Source organism: Mobula birostris, chromosome 13, assembly GCF_030028105.1.
Source record: "Mobula birostris isolate sMobBir1 chromosome 13, sMobBir1.hap1, whole genome shotgun sequence".
NCBI classification, from domain to species: domain Eukaryota; kingdom Metazoa; phylum Chordata; class Chondrichthyes; order Myliobatiformes; family Myliobatidae; genus Mobula; species Mobula birostris.
The window spans coordinates 11,605,441-11,629,246 of NC_092382.1; the positions used below are offsets into that span (position 1 = coordinate 11,605,441).

At 44.5% G+C, this 23,806-nt stretch overlaps 1 protein-coding gene across 4 annotated transcripts in view; it reads left to right on the top strand.

Annotated features, from left to right (window-relative positions):
- LOC140208372 (NACHT, LRR and PYD domains-containing protein 3-like) overlaps positions 1 to 23,806 on the top strand; it is a 65,937-nt gene that overhangs the window by 16,315 nt on the left and 25,816 nt on the right. For 3 of the 4 annotated variants that reach the window (XM_072277001.1, XM_072277003.1, XM_072277004.1), the window contains exons 1-2: positions 8,323 to 8,362; positions 23,169 to 23,261. In XM_072277001.1, the coding sequence (XP_072133102.1) occupies positions 23,201 to 23,261 (61 nt within the window). In that variant the 5' untranslated portion in view covers positions 8,323 to 8,362; positions 23,169 to 23,200. Of the gene's footprint in view, positions 1 to 8,322; positions 8,363 to 23,168; positions 23,262 to 23,806 lie in introns of those variants that run through there. The other variant, XM_072277002.1, reaches the window with a different exon arrangement.

A 23,806-nucleotide genomic window follows, 5' to 3' on the forward strand; every position in this document is an offset into this window, starting at 1 on the left:
TTTACTTCCCCCGTTCGCAGGCATCGATCTCCTCCTTGGCCTCCGCCCACACGGGCCCGGCTCGGCTCGGCTCGCTTATTTTAAAATCCGCAGCTACTCTTCGTCCCGGTTCCTTCACACTCTGTCAGGGGTTCGGATCAGAAAGTTCCCATGTTGGTTTTATTTAATATTCTCCCTGACCAGCTCCGAATTACTGCGACGTTACTCTAAATGCTCCGGTGCTGGTTGTCCCGGAGCGGAGTGTCGCCGCTAACTTACCCCGTCTGACGTGTATCGGACCCCGCTGTGTCGGCTCTGAACTCCCTCTTCACCACATCGATATGGAAACAAACCCCGGGAAACAAAAACGCACAGCCACTCTCATTTAATTTTTCCAAACCCCCGTAACTCTCGGGTTCTAATATACAGTTGGTGTCATTTTCAGGATATAAATATACATTTTTTGTCAATAAAAGACTCCGGAATGTTGATTTGGTCCCTCAACCAAATTGTTGACACAGTTTGGGAACAACGGGGCTCCGAGCACTGGTTCCTATAATACCGACTGGGACATCCTGCAGGCCCAAGAAGAGTCTGATTATTCCTTGTATCTAACACACACAGACACCAGGAACAGCATCAGTTCACTCGGCCACTCTAGCACGTCCTGTCATTCAATAAGATCAGGGCCCCAAACACCACTCCCTTCCCCACTTTGCCCGGACCATCGGCCCCGCTTGCAGGGCAACAGTCTGCCGGTGTTTGCCCCCCAATGTGGTGAATCCCTCTGCTCGCCACCACCGTGGGCTCAGACATTTCCACAGATGAGCCCCTCCTGTCCCCACCGGGACAAACATCCTGTCCGCCCCCTCTCTCACCATCTTCATCCTTTCAATAGCCCGCCCCCTCCCTCCCCGGGGAACCGGCATCAAACCGACGGGCCGAGCGGTCTCCTCCTACCTCTCAGCGATACATCAGACTCCGGCCGCAGGAGACGCTTCACAAACGCCCCCACCTTCGCTCGGAGGAAAGAGGAAATGAATCAGAAAGCGGACATTTACTTTGGGATTTGTTCCGCTTTTACTGGGAGGTCACTTCGGCAAGGAGTCAGGTCTGCGGGGTAACGCCCCCTCGGCTGGTCCGCCTCCACTATTGGGCGTAAACAGTGATTGACATTGCCTTGGGCCAATGACTATAGTGCAGCGTCTCGTGGTCGGTAGAACCATAGAAAACTACAGCACAGAAACAGGCCATTTGGCCCTTCTTGGCTCCGCCGAACCATTTTCTGCCTAGTCCCACTGACCTGCACCCCGACCATATCCCTCCATACACCTCCCACCCATGTACCTGTCCAAGTTTTTCTTAAATGTTAAAAGTGAGCCCACATTTACCACGTCATCTGCCTCCCAACACTCTCTGTGTGAAGAAGCCTCTCACCCCCCCCCCAAAATGTTCCATATATAACCATATAACAATTACAGCACGGAAACAGGTTATCTCGGCCCTTCTAGTCCGTGCCAAACTCTTAACCTATCCTAGTCCCACCAACCTGCACTCAGCCTATAACCCTCCATTCCTTTCCTGTCCATATATCTATCCAATTTAACTTTAAACGACAACATCGAACCTGCCTCGACCTCTTCTGCTGGAAGCTCGTTCCACACAGCTACCACTCTCTGAGTAAAGAAGTTCCCCCTCGTCTTACCCCTAAACTTTTGTCCTCTAGCTCTCAACCCATGTCCTCTTGTTTGAATCTTCCCCACTCTCAATGAAAAAAGTCTAACCACGTCAACTCTATCAATCCCCCTCATAATTTTAAACACCTCTATCAAGACCCCCTCAACCTTCTACGCTCCGAAGAATAAAGACCCAACTTGTTCAACCTTTCTCTGTAACTTAGGACATGAAAACCAGGCAAAATTTTAGTAAACCTCCTCTGTACTCTCTCAATTTTATTGACATCTTTCCTATAATTCGGTGACCAGAACTGTACACAATACTCCAGATTTGGCCTTACCAATGCCTTATACAAATTGAACATCACATCCCAACTCCTATACTCAATGCTCTGATTAATAAAGGCCAGCAAACCAAAAGCTTTCTTCACCACCCTATCCACATGACATTCCATCTTCAGGGAACTACGCACCAATATTCCTGGATTCCTCTGTTCTACAGCATTCTTCAATGCCCTACCATTTACCATGTATGTCCTGTTTTGATTAGTTCTACCAAAATGTAGTACCTCACATTTTTCTGCATTAAACTCCATCTGCCATCTTTCAGCCCACTCTTCTAACTGTCCTAAATCTATCTGCAAGCATTGAAAACATACCTCATCATCCACAACTCCACCTATCTTAGTATCATCTGCATACTTACTAATCCAATTTACCACCCCACCATCCAGATCATTAATATATGTGACAAACAACATTAGACCCAGTACAGATCCCTGAGGCACACCACCAGTCACGGGCCTCCAACCTGACAAACAGTTATCCACCACTACTCTCTGGCGTCTCCCATCCAGCCACTGCTGAATCCATTTTACTACTTCCATATTAATGCCTAACAATTGAACCTTCCTAGCTAACCTTCCACGTGGAACTTTGTCAAAGGCCTTACTGAAGTCCATATAGACAACATCCACCATTTTACCCTTGTCAATTTTCTTAGTAACCTCATCAAAAAATTCAATAAGGTTTGTCAAACATGACCTTCCACGCACAAATCCATATTAACTGTTCCTAATCAGACTGTCTATCCAGATAATTATATATACCATCTCTAAGAATACTTTCCATCAATTTACCCACCACTGACGTCAAACTCACAGGCCGATAATTGCCAGGTTTACTCTTAGAACTTGAGAAACTCAGTTACAGAGAAAGGTTGAATAGGTTAGGACTTTATTCCCTGGAGCGTAGAAGAATGAGGGGAGATTTGATAGAGGTATATAAAATTATGATGGGTATAGATAGAGTGACTGCAAGCTGGCTTTTTCCACTGAGGCAAGGGGAGAAAACAACCAGAGGACATGGGTTAAGGGTGAGGGGGGAAAAGTTTAATGGGAACATTAGGGGAGGCTTCTTCACACAGAGAGTGGTGGGAGTATGGAATGAGCTGCCAGACGAGGTGGTAAATGCGGGTTCTTTTTTAACATTTAAGAATAAATTGGAGAGATACATGGATGGGAGGTGTATGGAGGGGTATGGTCCGTGTGCAGGTCAGTGGGACTAGGCAGAAAATAGTTCGGCACAGCCAAGAAGGGCCAAATGGCCTGTTTCTGTACTGTAGTTTCTATGGTTCTATGGTTTTCTATGGTAACCCTTTTTAAACAATGGAACCACATTTAAACTTTTTAAACTTTTCCCCCTTCACCCTTAACCCATGTTCTCTGGGTTTTTTTTCCCTCCTCCAGCCTCAGTGGAAAAAGCCTGCTTGAATTCACTCTATCTATACCCACCATAATTTTATATACCTCTATCAAATCTCCCCTCATTCTTCTATGCTCCAGGGAATAAAGTCCTCACCTATTCAATCTTTCTCTGTAACTCAGTTTCTCAAGTCCAGGCAACATGCTTGTAAACCTTCTCTGCACTCTCTCAACTTTATTAATATCCTTCCTGTGATTTGGTAACCAAAACTGTACACAATACTCCAAATTCGGCCTCACCAATGCCTTATACAACCTCATCATAACATTCCAAGTCTTAAACTCAATACTTTGATATACAAGGGCGAATGTAGCAAAAACTCTCTTTACGACCCTATCTACCTGTGTCGCCACTTTTAGGGAATTTCTATCTGTATTCCCAGATCCTTCTGTTCTACTGCACTCCTCAGTGCCCTACCACTTACCTTGCATGTTCTACCTTGGTTAGTCCTTCCAAAGTGCAATACTTCACACTTATCTGCATTAAACTCCATCTGCCATTTTTCAGCCCATTTTTCCAGCTGGTCCAAATCCCTCTGCAAGCTTTGAAAACCTTCCTCACTGTCCACTACACTTCCAATCCTTGTATCATCAACAAATTTGCTGATCCAATTTACCACATTATCATCCAGGTCATTGATATAGATGACAAATAACAATGGACCCAGCACTGATCCCTGTGGCACACCACTAGTCACAGGCCTCCACTCAGAGAAACAATCCTCTACTACGACTCTTTGGCTTCTTCCGTTGAGCCAATGTCTAATCCAAATTACCACCTCTCCATGTATACCGAGCGACTGAATTTTCCTAACTAACCTCCCATATGGGACCTTGTCAACGGCCTTACTGAAGTCCTTGTAGACAGCATCCACTGCCTTCCCTTCATCCACTTTCCTGGTAGCCTCCTTGAAAAACTCCAATAGATAGGTCAAACATGACCTACCACACTCAAAGCCACGGTGACTCTACCTAATAAGTCCCTGTTTAACTAAATGCTTGTCGATTCTGTCTCTTAGTACTCCCTCCAATAACTTACCTACTTACCGGCCTATAATTTCCCGGATTACTTTTCGATCTTTTTTTAAACAACGGAACAAAATAAGCCATTCTCCAATCCTCTGGCACCTCACCCGTAGACACCGACATTTTAAATATATCTGCCAGGGCCCCTGCAATTTCAACACTAGTCTCCTTCAAGGTCCGAGGGAACACCCTGTCAGGTCCTGGGGATTTATCCACTTTAATTTGCCTCAAGATAGCAAGCACTTCCTCCTTTTCAATCTGTACAGTTTCCATGATCTCACTACTGATTTCCCTGAATTCCATAGACTTCATGCCAGTTTCCTTAGTAAATACAGATGCAAAAAAATACATTTAAGATCTCCCCCATTTCTTTTGGTTCCGCACATAGCCGACCACTCTGATATTCAAGAGGACCAATTTTATCCCTTACAATCCTTTTACTCTGAATATACCTGTAAAAACTCTTCGGATTATCCTTCACTTTGATTGCCAAGGCAACCTCATGTCTTCTTTTAGCCCTCTTGATTTCCTTTTTAAGTATTTTCTTGCACTTTTTATACTCCACAAGCACCTTATTTACTTCCTGTTTCCTATATATACATAGAATAGTACAGCACAGTACAGGCCCTTCGGCGGACGGAACACATCACTTGTGACCACCTTTCAGGGCCCCAAACAGTCCTTCCTGGTGAGGCAACACTTCACTTTTGAGTCTGTTGGGGTCATCTATTGAATCCGGTGCTCCCGGTGAGGCCTCCTCTACATCGATGAAACCCGACGCAGATTGGGGGACCGCTTCATCGAGTACCTCCGCTCCGTCCGCCACAACAGACAGGATCTCCCGGTAGTCACCCACTTCAACTCTGCTTCCATTCCCATTCAGATATGTCCATACACGGCCTCCTCTACTGCTACAATGAGGCTAAACTCAGGTTGGAGGAGCAGCACCTCATATACCGTCTAGGTAGTCTCCAGCCCCTTGGTATGAACATAGAATTCTCCAACTTCCGGTAATTCCCTCCCCCTCCCTTCCTCTATCCCTATGTAACTCTGCCTCTCCCCCAGCTGCCTATCACCTCCATCATGGTTCCGTCTCCTTCTACTACCCATTGTTTTCCTGCCCATCACCTCCCTGCTTCCCCTCCCCCACCCCTTTGTCTTTCAAATTACTGGTTTTTCAACTGAACCTACCAGCCTTCTACTTCCAACCCTCCCCCACCTTCTTTATAGGGCCTCTGTCCCTTCCCTCGTCAGTCCTGATAAAGGGTTCCGGCCCAAGACGTCGATTCATCGTTTCAACGGATGCTGCCCAACCTGCTGAGTTCCTCCAGCATGTTGTGAGTGTCAGTAGGATCTTTATTCTTTTTAAGAATTATAGAAATAGAAGCTTCATAAAACGATTGTGGTAATTTACCTAATCTGATTGATTCTTTGAATATTCTAGACAACCAAGGAGAGAGAATAGTGGAAAATTAAAATTTTATTATTTGAAATTTTAATTTTAATTTTTATCCGATATTTATATCGTTGATTAAATTGTTATATTATACCCCTGTAGCTTCGGTTTGTACTAATAATCAAAGATCTCCCTTTCATCGTCTATCTCGGGGTACTAGGCAAGGATGCCCTCTAGTCCATTATGATTTAATATTGCCCTTGAACCTTTAGCAATTGGTATCCGAGACTCGCCCAACATTTTTGGTATTACCCGCGAAAATGAAATACATAAATTATCATTATATGCAGATGAGTTGTTATTATATATCTCTAATCCAGAGAAATCAATTCCTGTTATTTTATCTTTGTTGGCTCAATTTAGTAACTTTTCTGGTTATAAATTGAACCTTAATAAGAGTGAACTATTTCCCCTAAGTAAGCAGGTTCCTATTTATGGATGTTTGCCATTTAAATTGGTTATTGACTCTTTTATATATTTAGGGGTTAAATCACAAAAAGGCATGAAGATTTATTTAAAGTTTTTTTTACCTTTAATTAATCAGATTAAACTTTTGTTTACTAACTGATCAACAATGTCTTTGTCACTGATCAGTCGGATCAATGCTATCAAGATGATTATTTTGCCTAAATTTTTATATGTATTTCAATTGGTACCAATTTTTATTCCAAAATCTTTCTTTGATAATATTCATTCAAAAATTTCCTCATATATATGGTAGAACAAAAACCCACCAATGGGAATAGCACAGGTCCTGAATCCTCTGTTGACAGCGGTGGGGGAGGGTCTGGTCACGTGATTAGTAGCCCAGCCGTTAAACGGATAAAGCTCGAGGTCTCCAGCGCCTGGGTGACGTAAGACATGTGAGAGCAGATGTGCTTGAAATGGGGGAGATGCATTTGAGAGCAGAGTTGCTAGTGGAGGAAGGGTAGCCCCTCTCACTCCATCCTCCCACCGCCCCACTAGGAATAGGGTTCCCCTGGTCCTCACCTACCACCCCACCAGCCTCCGGGTCCAGCATATTATAATCCGTAACTTCCGCCACCTCCAACGGGATCCCACCACTAATACATCTTTCCCTCCCCCCCTCTCTCTGCTTTCCACAGGGATCGCTCCCTACACGACTCCCTTGTCCATTCGTCCCCCCCCCCCATCCCTCCCCACTGATCTCCCTCCTGGCACTAATCCGTGTAAGCAGAACAAGTGCTACACATGCCCTTACACTTCCTCCCTTACCACTATTCAGGGCACCAGACAGTCCTTCCAGGTGAGGCGACACTTCACCTGTGAGTCGGCTGGGGTGATATACTGCGTCCGGTGCTCCCGGTGTGGCCTTTTATATATTGGCGAGACCCGATGCAGACTGGGAGACGGCTTTGCTGAACACCTACTCTCTGTCCGTCAGAGAAAGCAGGATCTCCCAGTGGCCACCCATTTTAATTCCACATTCCATTCCCATTCTGACATGTCCATCCACGGCCTCCTCTACTGTAAAGATGAAGCCACACTCAGGTTGGAGGAACAACACCTTATATTCCGTCTGGGCAGCCTCCAACCTGAGGGCATGAACACCAACTTCTCTAACTTCCGCTAATGCCCCACCTCCCCCTCGTACCCTATCCGTTTTTTTATTTTTATACACACATTCTTTCTCTCTCTCTCCTTTTTCTTCCTCTGTCCCTCTGACTATACCCCTTGCCCATCCCTTCCCCCCCGATTGTCTTTCTCCCCAGATCTCCTGTCCCATGATCCTCTCATATCCCCTTTGCCAATCACCTGTCCAGCTCTTGGCTCCATCCCTCCCCCCCGCTGTCTTCTCCTAACATTTTGGATCTCCCCCTCCCCCTCTCACTTTCAAATCCATTACTCACTCTTCCTTCAGTTAGTCCTGACGAAGGGTCTCGGCCCGAAACGTCGACTGTACCTCTTCCTAGAGATTCTGCCTGGCCTGCTGCGTTTACCAGCAACTTTGATGTGTGTTCCTTGAATTTCCAGCATCTGCAGATTTCCTCGTGTGTGCATTTTTTTTTTTTAGTTTAGTTGATTAATTCTGTTTAGATTAGTTTTTTTGGGTTTTTTTTTCCTTTTTTCATGTTTTTTTAGATTTTTTCTTTGTTTTATATGATTCATTTGTATCCTATACGATTGGGAGTTTTATTATTTAAGTATTATCTGGCTTTATAATCACATGATAATTATAACAATATATTCCCAATAACTTTGTACTACTATTATGTTATGTTTATTTTTATGAAACTAATAAAAAGATTGAAAAGGAAAGAAAGGAAATGGAACTGATGCTTGCGAAACCTTTCATGGCGCCGTAATTCCCCATAACTCCCTGCGCCCAAAACTTCGCCGTCGTCGAAGCACAGATCAAATGCGCAGGCGTCAGTGTTGTGACGTTGCCGAATATCACGATTTCGCGCAGTACGCGGAAGGCCTCAGCGGCCCGACAGCAGGTAAGAACGAGTCTCCAGGGTGCTGGACAAAGGTGAGGGTTGGGGTGCGGGGGGAGACATGGAAAGGGGAGAGCGGAGGGGGAGGGACAATTGCTGTGACTCCGGACACCATGACCCGCAATCCCGGGACAGTCCTGCTCTCTTCCCTCTCTCTCAGCCCCACCATCCGTACACGGGCCCCGGGGAGCTTCCGGCTGATGAGGGAATGGGAACCGATGGGTCTCTCAGACAGAGCTGAGCTCCAGCTGTCTAAATGCAAGGATCGGGAACTCGGAGAAAGGGAACAAAATCTTTTACATCAGCTGTTGTGAAAATCACCTTTGTTCTGCCTCCAGTCACAAACAAGAGAAAATCTGCAGATGCTGGAAATCCGAGCAACACACACAAATTGCTGGAGGAACTCAGCATTAGTACTCTTTTCCATAGATGCTGCCTGGCCTGCTGAGTTCCTCCAGCATTTTGTGTCTGTTGCTTGTTCTCCCTCCTCTTGTTCTGGACTTTCTACCCGTGAGAACATGTTTTGTCCCACTCTCTCTGGGTACATAATGATATCAAACACCTTTGCCCTGGGCAACAAGTAGCTTTCACATCACAAATGTGCCAGACTCCAATGAGACAGACTACTGCCCTTCCCTTCATATTCATTGGCATTGCCATCACTGAGTTCACCACCGTCAGTCACCTGGGGGAGGGTTCAGGGGAAATATTTATGTACAATACAGAAACTGGTGTTACCTGTGTGTATTGTGGTGATGCAAAAGTTGCTGGAGGATTTGCAAGTGGGAAGAAGTGGAGTGATATTTGGAAATCTTGACTTTTTGAAGCATAATTTAGCAAGCAAATGATATATTGATGATGTGCAAAAGCTCTGGTGAGAAAATCCTTCATTACCCGTTACAGGCCTGCTACAGAGGTTGTGTGAGAGTGCAGATGAATTCGATCAAACCCAGAGGACATCAAAGTTCTTATCAAGAGTGATTTGCTAGCTGTTGAAATGAATATCTCTCTATATAAAATTCACTGTGCACATGTTGTCACTGAGTAAAAAAATGGACAGTACAAGATTTATGTGTATACAGGTCATTACAAATTAGAGGGGACACTGGTGGGAAGGTGGGGAGACCTCCAGTGTCCCTGATACCCTCACCTACAAGATGTGCATCCGGCTGCAGCTTGTAACCCTGCACTTTAAGGAGTTGGAGCTTGAAATGGATGAATTCTGGATCATCCAGGAGTTGGAGGGGGTGATAGATATGAAATGAAGAGAGGTGAGTTGCACCCAAGGTGCAGGACACAGGAAACTGAGTCAGAGTGAGGAAGGAGAATGAGTTTAACTAGCCATCGCAGAGTACTCTTGTGGGCATCCCACACAACAGCGGGTGGGCCACTTTAAAAACTGTTGGGGGGCATTACCTGGCAGAGGAAAGTCAAAGGGGTGATAGGGATCAGTTAGGGGAACAGAACAAGAGGGACTAATATCCTAGTGGTAAGGCTCGCTAGTGCTGGTGTGGGGAGAGGGTGATGTGGTTAAAATAAGTTGTAGGGGAAATGGGAGCCAGAATGACAGAACAGATAGTGGGGAGGGTGAAATGAATTGAATTGACTTTATTACATACATCCTTCATATACGTGAGGAGTACAAATCTTTACGTTACATCTCTGTCTAAATGTTCAGTGTGTAATTTATAGTAATTTATAATAAATAGTTTGTACACAGGACAGTCAATATAACATAGAAATTCAATTGTATCAGCATGAATTAATCGGTCTGATGGCCTGGTGGAAGATGATGTCCCGGAGCCTGTTGGTCCTTTTGTTGTGGTACCGTTTCCTGGATGGGAGCAGCAGGAACAGTTTGTGGTTGTGGTGAATTGGGTCCCCAATATCCTTTGGGCCCTTTTTACACACTTGTCTCTGTAAATGTCCTGAATAGTGGGAAGTTCACATCTACAGATGTGCTGGGCTGTCCACACCACTCTCTGCAGGTTCCTGTGATTAAGGGAAGTACAGTTCCCATACCAGGCAGCGATGCAGCCGGTCAGGATGCTCTCAATTGTGTTCCAGTAGAAAGTTCTTAGGATTTGGGTCCCCATCCCAAACTTCTTCAACCGTCTGAGGTGAAAGAGATGCTGTTGTGCTTTTTTCACAACACAGCCGGTATGTACAGACCATGTGAGATCCTCGGTGATGTTTATGCTGAGGAACTTAAAGCTGTTCACCCTCTCAACCCCAGATCCATTGGTGTCAATAGGGGTTAGCCTGTCTCCATTCCTCCTGTCGTCCACAATCAGCTCCTTTGCTTTTGTGACAATGAGGGAGAGTTTGTTTTCTTGACACCAGTCAGATGTTGTTCGGACCTCAGATAGAGTCAGCAATCAAATGGTTGAGCATGGGGCGATGAATATGCTGAGCTGTGTATATCACAATGCAAGAAGCATCGTAGGAAATCCAGATGAGCTCAGGACAGAAAATTATGATATTGTAGTCATTATTGGGACTTGGTTGCACCCAATAGTCTGAAGGATTTAGAGGAACAAATTTCTACAGAGATCAAGGACAATGCCAAGAAACAAAGGTTGATTCAGTAAGTGATTTTAATTTTCCATATATTGACTGGGACTCCCATACTGTAAAAGGACTAGATGGGGTAGAGTTTGTCAAATGTGCTCTTATTCAGTATGCAGAATTCCTGATGTAGGAGTGTCCAATAATCTGTTAGTAAATGATCCAGGGCTGGTGACAGAAATTAGTGATCATAATGCCATGAGATTCAAAGTAAATATGGAAAAAAAGCGGTCTGGACCACGGGTTGAGATTCTAAATTGGAGAAGGGTCAATTCTGAAGGTTTCAGAAAGGATCTGACAAGTGTGGTTTGGGACAGGCTGTTTTCTGGCAAAGGAGTACTTGGTAAGTGGGAGGCCTTCAGAAGTGAAGTTTGAGGGAGTAGAGTTTGTATGTGCCTGCCAAAATAAAAGTTGAAGGGTAACTGGTGCAGGGAGACTTGGTTTTCAAGCGATATTGAGGCCTGGGATATTTTGTTCCTCTGTTGTGGTACAACCAAGGCTCAGGACTACAGTATCATAATTCCACGCCCTGAGCTCACTTGACATTTTTTTTTTGTCGTCTTCTGTTGGTTTCTAAAAGCTTCCCAATAGTTTTTGTTCTTTTTTTTTTGCCCTTTCTTTGGCTTTTATGTTGGCTGTGGCTTCTCATTGAGCCTTTTTTAAATTTATATAGATTTCTCTGAAAATAAAGCTTCCCTCCAGAATTTCCAAAGGAAGACACCAGTTGTCTAATATTCCAATACAAATTAAATGGGGAGCCTGTTTATTTTTGTCATGTACCGAAATTCTTGTATTCGGTATCATGCATGCAGATCAATACATTACAGCAGTACATTAAGGTGAAACAGGGTAACTCAATAACAGAGTGGAACAAATCGTTATGGTTACAGAGAAACTGCGGTGCAGCTAGATATGTGCGATTTAGACTCTGAGGTCCATGTCATCACACTGGGAAACATTCAGTTTGCTTATAACAGCAGAATGGAAACTGCCCTTGGGCCTGTTGCTATGTTTCTGTTCCATTTAATCTTCGCCCCTATGGGAGGGTGAGAAGTGACAATGTCCAGGGTTGTGGGGATCTTTCATTGTGTTGGCTGCTTTGCTGAGGCCGCAGGCAGTACAGACAGAGTCCATGAAGAGGAGACTTGTTTCTCTGATGTGGTCAGCTGTGTCACCGTTCTCTGCTGCCTTCTTTCTAGCATGTATCTCATCAGCTGATTGGTATACGTATATCCACAACATTTCTTCAAACCGTTGTCTTCATTGTGAAGTATTGTCTTCCACCTCGTACCTCATTGAGTTTTCCAGGAATTGCTTTTTGTTGGCTGGAACTACTAGAGGTTTAACTGAGTCAACAGGAGGCAGGGTAAAAAGAGCCATTACAACTTTAATTTCTCTGTTACAAAATGGCTGCAGTGTTAATCTTTGTCACAGTATAGATTATAGCGTATGATGTCGAGTTTGTTATTTCCTTTTTCAGTTATCTTTTGGTGAGTTACTTCCTCCGTTTCCGCAGTAACAACTGGCCAGAACTGTAACAGGAGTTGCACAGTTTTATCGCTGTTTTTTCACTGCCTCTGAGCATCGAGTCAGTGGCCTTGGGAGCAAATGCAGCAGAATGATAGTGGGAGGAAAGGATGCTGTGAGCATTGACTGTATGGAAAGTATTACACCAGGGTCAGAGTGGACTGAGAGTAACAAGTTAATGGTTGTGGGGATGTCATTTGCCCCAATCTGCTGAACAGTTTCGGGTGCCCCAGACATTTCTGCAAATAGTTTATATCTGTGTATTAAATAGAGAGGAAATACTACTGCTGCTGGAAATTTAAATGTAGGAAACGCTCAGCAAGTCCACAGCATCTTGAATAGCCCCAAGTTGTGAAATTGGGTCCCAGCATTTTATGTTGCATAATTTGGCATTATAAACATTTTATTCCTGCTACACTGAGGGAATCATGGCAGCCAAAAGTGCAGGGCGGGATCCCACACAGCAACGACATACTGATCAAATGTGCTCGGTTTAGCTGCTGGAGACAAGCTGAAGTTTATCCGCATCCTCTCACAATCTACAGACCGGGGAACCAGACGGAGCCTCAGCCACCTTAGTTTATGAATAGAAATATCAAGAAAACCATGACAAATCGCCGGCACCTAACCAGTTCCCCTCTACCACCACTCTCCTCCGTCTAGTGGAATTAGTCCTTACTCTTAATAATTTCTCCTTTGGCTCCTCCCACTTCCTCCAAACTAAAGGTGTAGCTATGGGCACCCGTATGGGTCCTAGCTATGCCTGCCTTTTTGTTGGCTTTGTGGAACAATCTATGTTCCAAATCTATTCTGGTATCTGTCCCCAACTTTTCCTTCGCTACATCGACGACTGCATTGGCACTGCTTCCTGCACGCATGCAGAACTCGTTGACTTTATTTATTTTGCCTCCAACTTTCACCCTGCCCTCAAGTTTACCTGGTCCATTTCCGACAACTCTCTCCCCCTTCCAGATCTTTCTGTGTCTGTCTCTGGAGACAGCTTATCCACTGAAATCTACTATAAGCCTACGGACTCTCACAGCTATCTGGACTATTCCTCTTCTCACCCTGTCTCTTGCAAAAATGCCATCCCTTTCTCGCAATTCCTCTGTCTCCGCCGCATCTGCTCTCAGGATGAGGCTTTTCATTCTAGGACGAGGGAGATGTCTTCCTTTTTTAAAGAAAAGAGCTTTCCTTCCTCCACCATCACCTCTGCTCTCAAACGCATCTCCCCCATTTCACGCACATCTGCTCTCACCCCATCCTCCTGCTACCCTACTAGGAATAGGGTTCCCCTTGTCCTCACCTACCACCCCACCAGCTGCCGTGTCCAACATATAATTCTCGGGAAATTCCGCCACCTCCAATGTGATCCCACCACCAAGCATATCTCCCCCTCTCCCCGTCTGCTTTCCACGGCAATCGCTCCCTACGCGACACCCTTGTCCGTTCATCACCCCATCCATTACCACTGATCTCCCTTCCGGCACTGATCCCTGGAAGCGGAACAAGTGCTACACGTGCCTTTACACTTCCTCCTTCACCACCATTCAGGGCCCCAGTCAGTCATTCCAGGTGAGGCGACACTTCACCTGTGAGTCGGCTGGGGTGATATACTGCGTCCGGTGCTCCCAATACGGCCTTCTATACATTGGTGAGATACGACGCAGGCTGGGAGACCGTTTCGCTGAACACCTACGCTCTGTCCGCCAGAGGAAGTAGGATCTCCCAGTGGCCACACAGTTTTATTCCACGTACCATTCCCATTCTGACATGTCTATGCACGGCCTCCTCTACTGTCGAGATGAAGCCACACTCAGGTTGGAGGTTATATTCCGTCTGGATAGCCTCCAACCTGATGGCATGAACATTGACTTCACTAACTTCCGTTAATGCCCCACCTCCCCTTCATACCCAATCCGTTATCTATTTATCTATCTATCTATGTATCTATATTTATTTATTTGTTTGTGTGTTTGTTTGTTTATTTATTTATTTATTATATATTTTTTTCTCTCTCTCTCTCCTTTTTCTCCCTCTGTCCCTCTCACTATACCCCTTGCCCATCCTCTAGGCTGTCCCGCTCCCCCTTTCTTTCTCCCTAGGCCTCCCGTCCCATGATCCTCTCATATCCCTTTTGGCAATCAACTTTCCAGCTCGAAGCTCCATCCCACCGCTTCTTGTCTTCTCCTATCATTCCGGATCTTCCCCTCCCCCCCAACCTTCAAATCTCTTACTATCCCTTCTTTCAATTAGTCCTGACGAAGGGTGTCGGCCCGAATCGTCGACTGTAGCTCTTCCTATAGATGCTGCCTGGTCTGCTACGTTCACCAGAATTTTTGTAGGTATGTTGCTTAAAATTCCAGTATCTGCAGATTTCCTCGTGTTGGCAACAAAGCATTGCAATGTTGTGGGTTATTACATTAGAAAAGAGTCTCTGAGAATATGGAATGAGAAGTATACTGGCTTCCGTCCACTTGCTAACTATATAGTTGTTTACTGGAAATTTCTCAGTCTGCGATAAAGCTGAGGATCGGGGCGATAGGACATCGGTTGTGGGGATATCAGCGAATGCAGCACACAGTGGGACGTCATGTCTGTCGGGTATTTTGGCACTTCAGAATTAGATAACTGCTTTGACCGGGCTCGATGACAGGAAGCCGAGGGTGATGACTGAAGGTGGATTTAGCGAGTGGAGGCCTGTGACGAGTGGGATGTGAGTGTCAGTATTGAGACCGCTGTAATTCAATACTCAGGACATTAACTTGAAGGTGAATGTGCATGGCACGGTCAGCAAGCCTGATGTACAATTCAGGAGTCTGCTCGATATTACAACAGTCTCCCTTGAATTTTAAAGAGATCTTGATCAGTTACAGAGATGAGTTGTGGAATGGCAATTGTTTTTCAACTTGTACAAGTGACGAATGATGCATTATGGACAGTCAGACCATGGTGGGACTGAAATAGTGTATGACGGGGCACCAGGTGATTTTTGAAAAGAGCAACCTGGAGTAGAAGTGTACGGCTCCCTGAAAGCGGACGTGCAAGTGTAAAGTTTGGCAAAGAAGGCTTTAACCATGCTGGCCTTCATCAGTTGTGGCACTGAGATTTGGGTTATGGGCATTATATTGTAGTTATATAAATTGTTGGTGAGGCTACACCGAGTATCATATGCAGTTTTGTTTGACTTATTGTAGGAAAGATTAACCAGCTGGAGATAGTGACGAAGAGATTGGTGAAGCTGCTGACTCGACGGGAGGGCTAATTCATGGGGAGAGATTGGCCGAGCTGGATCTTTATTCGACGGAGCACAGGAGAATGAGGATGTCATTGTAGAAGTTTATAAAATGAAGAAGGGGTATAGATAATGTGGCTGGGTCGTGGATTGAAGATTCAGATTGTTTAATCATATGTGTCTTCAGTACACAAATGAAAAGGAGAACAAAATACTCCGGATCTGACGCAGGAAGAGAAAGAAATACACGGAAAATTAAAGACCACAATTATAAAAAACACACAATACATATGATAGCTTGAAACATTGATCCTATGTCCATGAAATAACGTTAGGCAGAGGAATATCTGGACATATGGTGACTGACAGGAAATGTTAAACTTTGGTGATAGGGGTGTGGGGGTGAGTTACTGGGTGGAGGTGTTGAGAAAGTAACTATTTTTGAGTCTACTGACCCTGGAGGTGATGTCATGTAGCCTCTTACCAGATGGGACTGGGACAGGCAGTCCATGCGCCAGAGTGGATGGGAACCTTCATGCCGTTGCCGACACCTTTCTCACATGCACTATACATAGTCCATCTCTTTTCAGTCTCCTCAGAAAGTCGAGACGTTGCGGAGCGAGGTTTCTTGATTCTCTGGGACCATGAGGGATTGTATGAGATGTGCACGCCAAAGAGTTTGAAACTCTTCCGGTTTCCACAGCTATGTTGCTAATGAAAAGATGTGTGTGAGCGGTGTAAATTCTCCTGAAGGTGATAACCATCTCCTTTGTCTTGCTGACATTGAAGAAGAGGTTATTTGTGTGGAACCAAGCCTTGATCTCGTCTCTCTTTATACTATCTCATTGATATTAGTGATGGACCTCACCACTGCCGTGTCATCGGCGGACTTGACCATGTGATTACCCGCGTGTTTGGCCGTGCAGTTCTGCGTGAGCAGAGTGTACAGCAATGGGCTCAGCACACAGTTTGTGTTCAGGATGATCGGACTGGAGGAGCGGTTGTACATCCTGACTGGTTGAATCCGTTTTAGTTAGGGAGTCCCACAGCCAGTTGCAAAGTGGTGAGTTTAGACGTAGAAGTAGGAATTTGTTCACCAAGGTCTATGGCATGTGTGCACACTGCGGGTGTAGTTGGTCTGGTATGATTTTGGTCCGGAAGCCTTACAGCGGTTGCATCTCGGCAGAGTCCTTGCGTCTGCTGTTATTGCAGAAAGTGGCTGCTCAGGTTAGGGGAGCAGGGAGCTTTCCTGGCTGACTTGTTCTGTGTGCCTGGAAATATTGTTTAAAATGCCTCGGGTGGTGGGAGGGGGTCACTGGTATAGTCAACACTATTTCTTCCTAACGTAGTCGGTAATGCCCTTGAAGCCCAGCCAAGTATGCCAAGGTTTGTCCCGCGAAGTCGGGGAGTCCATAGCGAAAGGGCACAGATTCAAAAAAACCGAGAGATCGAAAAGACAGGAGAGGTAATCTCAATACACAGAGCTAGTAAGTATCTCGAATGAGCTGCTCAGTGTCTGCATCGTTGGTTATCTACTGCGGTTTCAGTATCCTCACCGTGTTTGGAAATTCCCACTCACTGTCGCCTGTCTGTGAGCAGCAGGATATTAAAGAAACACTCAAGTTGTTGGAGACCTGGAATGAAATTAGAATTTGTTTGAAGCAATTCTGACACAGGTTGCAGCTAAGGCATTAACTCTGTTTCTCTCTCCACAGATATCTTTATCTGTTGAGTGTTTCTTGTATTTGCAGTTGTTTTAGAATATTACGTCGGAATGATTTAAGTGTCCTCGGAGATAGACGTGTGTAGGACGTTCAATTTAAATTTATCCTCTTACGGCACAGAAGCAGGGCTTTCGGCCCATTTAGTCTGTGCTATTCTCTGCCTGGACCCATCAACGTGCACCCAGACCATAGCCATCAATACCTCCCCCATCCATATACCAAAACAAACTACTCTTAAACGTTGCAATTGAACCTGCATCTACCAGTTCTGCTGGGAGCTGGTTCGCATTGGCACCACCCTCTTGAGTAAAATAGTTCCGGCTCAGATTCCCCTTAAGTATTTCAATATTTACCCTAAATCCACGACCTCACCCAACCCGAGGGGCAAAAGCCGATATGCAGTCACCCTGTTTATACCACCATAGAGTCGTATACTTCCAGCAGGGGTTCCCAAACATTTTTATGCCATGGACTCCGACCATTAACCGAGGGGTCCTAGGATCTCCCTTCATTCTCCTGTGCTCCAAGGAATAACCTTTCTATCCTGTTCAACCTACCCTGTAACTCCGTTCCTTCAATACCAGCAGCATCCGTGTCTGCCAGGGTTCCTGCAGCCTCTACACTAGACTGCCACAAGGTCCAAGGGACACGGTGTCAGGCCCTAGGGATTTGTCCATCCTAATGCACCTCAAGACAGCAAGCTCCTGTTGTGTAATCCGTATACAATCCATGACTTGCCTCACTTCTATCTCTGTCTCCCAAGTAAACAGAGGCACAGAGAATTCATTGAAGATCTCCCCCATCTCTTTCGGCTCCATGCACGGACTAGCACGCTGATCATCAGGAAATCTTTCTGAAAGTTTGCAGGGAAGTGAGGAAACCACAGGTTTTCTAATAAATTATGCGGCCACCAAATTCGTGAAGCGTGCTCATTACAGCTGTTGTTTACAAAGTTAACAACAGTGATTCTGGAATGAAAAGTTTTATGTATGAGGAGCATTTGGTGTCCCTGGGCCTGTTCTCAATGGAGGGGTGGGGACATTTGGAGCAGGAACCTCAATGAAATCCTGAGCTCTGGACGGGAACAAGATGTTTTCAACAGTCGGGGAGTCTAGGATCTTACATCACTATCTCAATCTATTCTGTTGTATCTGGGGACCTTCCCTTCCATCACTCTGTCCAGTAGCGGGATCTGAATTTCACCCGTATCAGTGCCGGGGGTTGATCATAGGTATAGTTTATTTGCAGACAGAGGAATATGATGGAATTTTAACCACTCAGTTGAACAAAGAAGGACACGTAATAGTTATCACCACAATGCATTGTGTAATGTCCTTTGTAAATATCCTTTTGTGGACATTTGGAACAGACAGGCTACGTGGTTTAATTTTGGAACAGCTTCTGCACTGCTGGAAGTTCTGTAGGGATGGAACTACCAGCAGATTTACTGGATGCACCTCGAGACAAGATTAAAACAACCACTGGAATTTCAACTTGTCCATTATAAAATGACTGAATATTCGGTATTCATCTTTGTTATAAGGAAACTCAGAGCATGTAAGGCCTCACCTTGAGTATTGTGAACAGTTTTGGGCTACTTATCTAAGAAAATATGCGCTGGCAATGGAGAAAGCCCAAATAAGGGTCACAAGGATGATTCCATGAATGAAAGGCTAATTATATGAAGAAAGCTCGATGGCTCTGGGTCATTACTCGCTGGAATTTAAAAGGATGAGGGGGGGATCTCGGTGAAACCTTTCGAATGTTGAAAGGCCTAGACAGAGTAGCTGTGGAAAGGATATTTCCCATGGTGGGAGAATCTAGGACAAGAGGGCACAGCTTCAAGATAGAGGGGCGTCCATTCAAATCAAAGATGCGGAGAAATTTCTTTAACCAGAGGGTGGTGAATTTTTGGAATTTGGTACCACAGGCAGGTGTGGAGGCCAGGTCTTTCTGTGTATTTAAGGCAAAGATTGATATTTCCACATTGGACGTGGCATCAGAGGTTACGAGGAGAAGACCTGGGAATAGGGCTGAGGAGGGAGAAAAAGGATCATCTATGATTAAATGTCAGAGTGGACCTGATGGGCCAAATGACCTAATTCTGCTCCTATGTGTGATGGTCTTATCTTTATTATTACCATAATCATACTTTATTAATCCCCGGGGAAATTGGTTTTCGTTACAGTTGCTCCATAAATAATAAATAGTAATAGAACCATAAATAGTTAAATAGTAATATGTAAATTATGCCAGTAAATTATGAAATAAGTCCAGGACCAGCCTTTTGGCTCAGGATGTCTGACCCTCCAAGGGAGGAGTTGTAAAGTTTGATAGCCACAGGCAGAAATGACTTCCTACGATGCTCAGTGCTGCATCTCGGTGGACTGAGATCTCGGTGGATTATTGTCATGTACCAAAGTTCAGTGAAATTCTTGTCTAGCAGCTCATCCATACAGCTCAATACATTACAACTGTGCATTGAGGTGATATAAGGTAACAGTGTAACTGGGCTTGGAGGTCAGTTGTTTGCAAACTGTGTCAACAATTTGTCTGAGGGACAAATTCAACATTTCCAAGTCTGTTATTGACACAAAATGTATATTTATCTATTGTAAATTATCTAAAACTTGCATTTCCATATTGTTAATGACACAGAATTGTATAATTTATGTTCTGTGTATTATCTGAATGTACTTGCCTGTGATGCTGCTGCAAGTCAGTGTTTCCCTCTACCTGTACCTTCCCGTACCTGCTCACTTGGTAGTAAGTTCAGCAGAATCTGGGAAATCTCAGTGAGATCTGATTCGTGATAATCATCTTAGCACCTCGGTAGCTAAAATGTAAAAAACATAGAACACAGAAATTTACAGTACCTATCTAAGAGTCTCTTAAAAGACCTTATTGTATTCACCTCTACCACCGTCGCTGGAAGTGTATTCCACTCATCCACCAATCTCTGTGTGCAAAAACCTATTACTGACATCCCCTTTGTGCCTACTTCCAAGCAACATAAAACTATGCTCCCTCTTGTTAACTATTTCAACCCTGGAGAAAAGCGTCTGGCTACCTGCACGACCATTTCCTCTCATCATCTTATACACCTTCATCAGGTCTCCTCTCATCCTCCGTCGCTTGAAGGAGAAAAGGTCAAGTTCACTCAACCTATTCTCATAGGGCATGCTCCCCAATTGAGGCAGCATCCTTGTAAATCTCCTCTGAACTCTCTCTATAGCATCCATATCCTTTCCTGCAGTGAGGTGATCAGAACTGAACATAGAACTCCAAATGCGGTCTAACCAAGGTCTTGTATACTGTAGTTGTTACATTACCTCCCGCTCTTGAACTCATTCCCATGGTGATGAATGACAACACACCATACACCTTCTTAATAACACTGTCAACCTGCGCAGCAGCTTCCAGTGTTCTATCGACACGGACCCCGAGATCTCACTGATCCTCCACAATGCCAAGAGTCTTGCCATTAATATTATATTCTGACTTCAAATTTGACGTCCCGAAATGAACCAACTCACGATCATCAAGATTGAAAACCACCTGCCACTTCTCAGCGCAGTTCTGCGTCCTGTCGATGTCGCGCTGTAACCTCTGGCAGCTCACCACACTATTCACAACACTACCATCTTTTGTGTCATCACAAAACTTCTAACCCACCCCTCCACTTCCTCACCCAGCCCATTTATAAAAATCGCAAAGAGGAGCGGTCCCAGAACAGATTTCTGCGGAACACAGCTGGTCTCCGTCCTCTATGCAGAATAATAAACATTTACAACCACCCTTTGCCCTCTGTGGGCAAGCCAATTCTTGATCCACAGAGCAATGTCTCATTGGATCCCATGCCTCATTACTTTCTGAATGAGCTTTACATGGGGAACCTTATCAAATGCCTTACTGAAATTCATATACACAACATCCACTGCTCTCCCTTCGTCAATGTGTTTTGTTACATCCTCAAAGAATAGTCATAATTGTCCAAATGTTCGTAAGCCATGGCCCGCCCTTAACAAAACTGTGCTGACCATCCCTAATCAGATTATGTGTTTCCAAATGCCCATAAATCCTGCTTTTTATGTTTTTTTCCTACAACTTGCCAACCGCTGAAGTAAGACTCATTGGTCTATAATTTCCTGGGTTATCTCTACTCTCTTTCTTGAACAAGGGGACAATATTTTAATCCTTCCAAACCTCTGGTACTTCTTCCGTTCCTACTGATGATGGAACGATCATCGTCAGTGTTTTAGCAATCTCCTCCCTCGCTTCCGACAGTACCGTGGGGTATATTTCCTCAGTGCAGGTGACTTATCTAACTTAATACCTTTCTAAAGATCCAGCACATCCTCTTTCTTAATGTTTATACATTCACGCGTTTTAGTCCGCTGTAATTCATTCCCACAAATGCCAAGGTCCTTTTCACTTGTGAATACTGAAGCAAAGTGTTTATTAAGTACATCAGAATATTTTAAATGATCGGCAGATTGAGAACCATCTGCTGAGAATGTAGCCGTGTGTTCTCACCAAATCAGATTGCTGTTGCCAGTGATCCCCACCGATTTGTTATAGTTGCATGACATCCCTCAGCTCCAATAATGATTGTTACAAATGTCGGTTATATGTATTCGATCCCTTATTAGCAATCAGCAAACATACAATCGTGAAGCGATGAAACTAAAGTGTACCCAAGTGTAAGCTCTGCGTTTTTGAGTGGATAATAATGAAAGGTATGACATCTGTCAGACCCCAGCTGTGTACCGCACGGAAAAACGCACAAATATGTAACTGATTCCCTTCGCTTTTACCACACCCCCACTGATGCGACTGTTACCATAAAAATATCATAAATACGCCACACAGAATACAATGCAGATAGAGAACAGATACATGTCTCCTACACACAGGCTTAGCTATGATACAGGGTCTTCCACCTAAAATATTAATAGTCTGTCTGTTTTGTTGAATAATACCAGAATTTTGTCGTATTTATGTTAAAAAATTGTCATCTTGCTGTTTTGGATGTATGGCGGGTCTACATTGTATTTACCAAGGTGCCATGTAACTGTCTGATAATAGCCAGGTGATATGCTCAAAATAATCTTGACCGTAGTTTAAGTGCTAATAATGTTTTTAAAGTCCTGCCGGCTAAACTATAGTGGTTCAGGACAATATGTCGCGATGCTATGTGTGAGTTTGCATTGATCAGGATGTCAGAGTGTTCCTATTTTGACGCAATCCATCTATTGCCATAGGTGTCAATGCCAGGCGATGTTAAACTGAAAGGGGACGGTGAGAATCAGGTGTGACTGCGAAATCTGTATGATTTAGTGACGAGAGGAATAAATGTCCCATTGGTTAGCAGAAATATTTCACCCCACACTGCTGTAATACTCACCAGAGCGCCACCAGTGGTAGGAGGACCTAGGTCTGCTCAACCTGCCTTGCCATTTCGTTGACTAATCACTCCCGGTCGAGGACACAAGATTGGTTCCTAAAGGGAATTGCCTGCAATATAGCGAATAGATACCCCAGAGAATCCCGGCACAGTGTACAATGCAAGGATCGATTGGAAATGGGTATTGCGTGACTGTGGGAGAATGGGCGCAGGTGGATCAGCCCATGTCAAGTCTTCAGTGGACAGGCAAAGATGTTTGGAAGTGTTTGCCTCAGTTTAAAAACAAAACAGTGTTCTCCTTTAAACCGCAATGAATGTTTAACCCTCTTGTTACTTTTTTTCTTACAGAGCAACAAAAGCTGATCACAGCTGTCCTTAAAATGGATCGAGGTACGAGCAGTGGAGGAGTTCCAGTGACTTCAACATCAGGAAAGGACACGGGTATGTTGGCGAATTATTTTAATTTATAAATATTCTGCTGACTCTGCGTCTGAGTTTAATTCAATATCGGCAATGCGCAAAATATTTGTGAAAACTGAGCGGGGAGATGAGAGAGAGAGTTAACATCTCTGGGGAAAACACAGTCACACGTGGAAGGAGTACAATTACCGTCTGCTGCTGCTCCTCTAACAGATTGTGATGCACATTAAAATAGCGAGTTACTCCAGAAGACAAGACATTCTGCAAATGCTGAAAGGTTTGGGCAACACAAAGGCACACAAAATATTGGCAGAGCTCAGCAAGTCAGGTTGCATCCATGGAGAGGAACAAACATATGACGTTTTGGTGTGCTGCTCAATTTAAATAATGATTTAAAAGATCTTACTCTCAATTCCCCCCTCCCCCTTACAAAGAAAATACGTAACCTTAAGATAAGAAAGCCCAGCAGAGAACAAAAATAGAATGTTAATACTTAATCATTGAAAATAAACGGGGGAATGCAAGAACAGTCCCCAAAGACGTCAAAGCAATGTTATTAAGCCCAA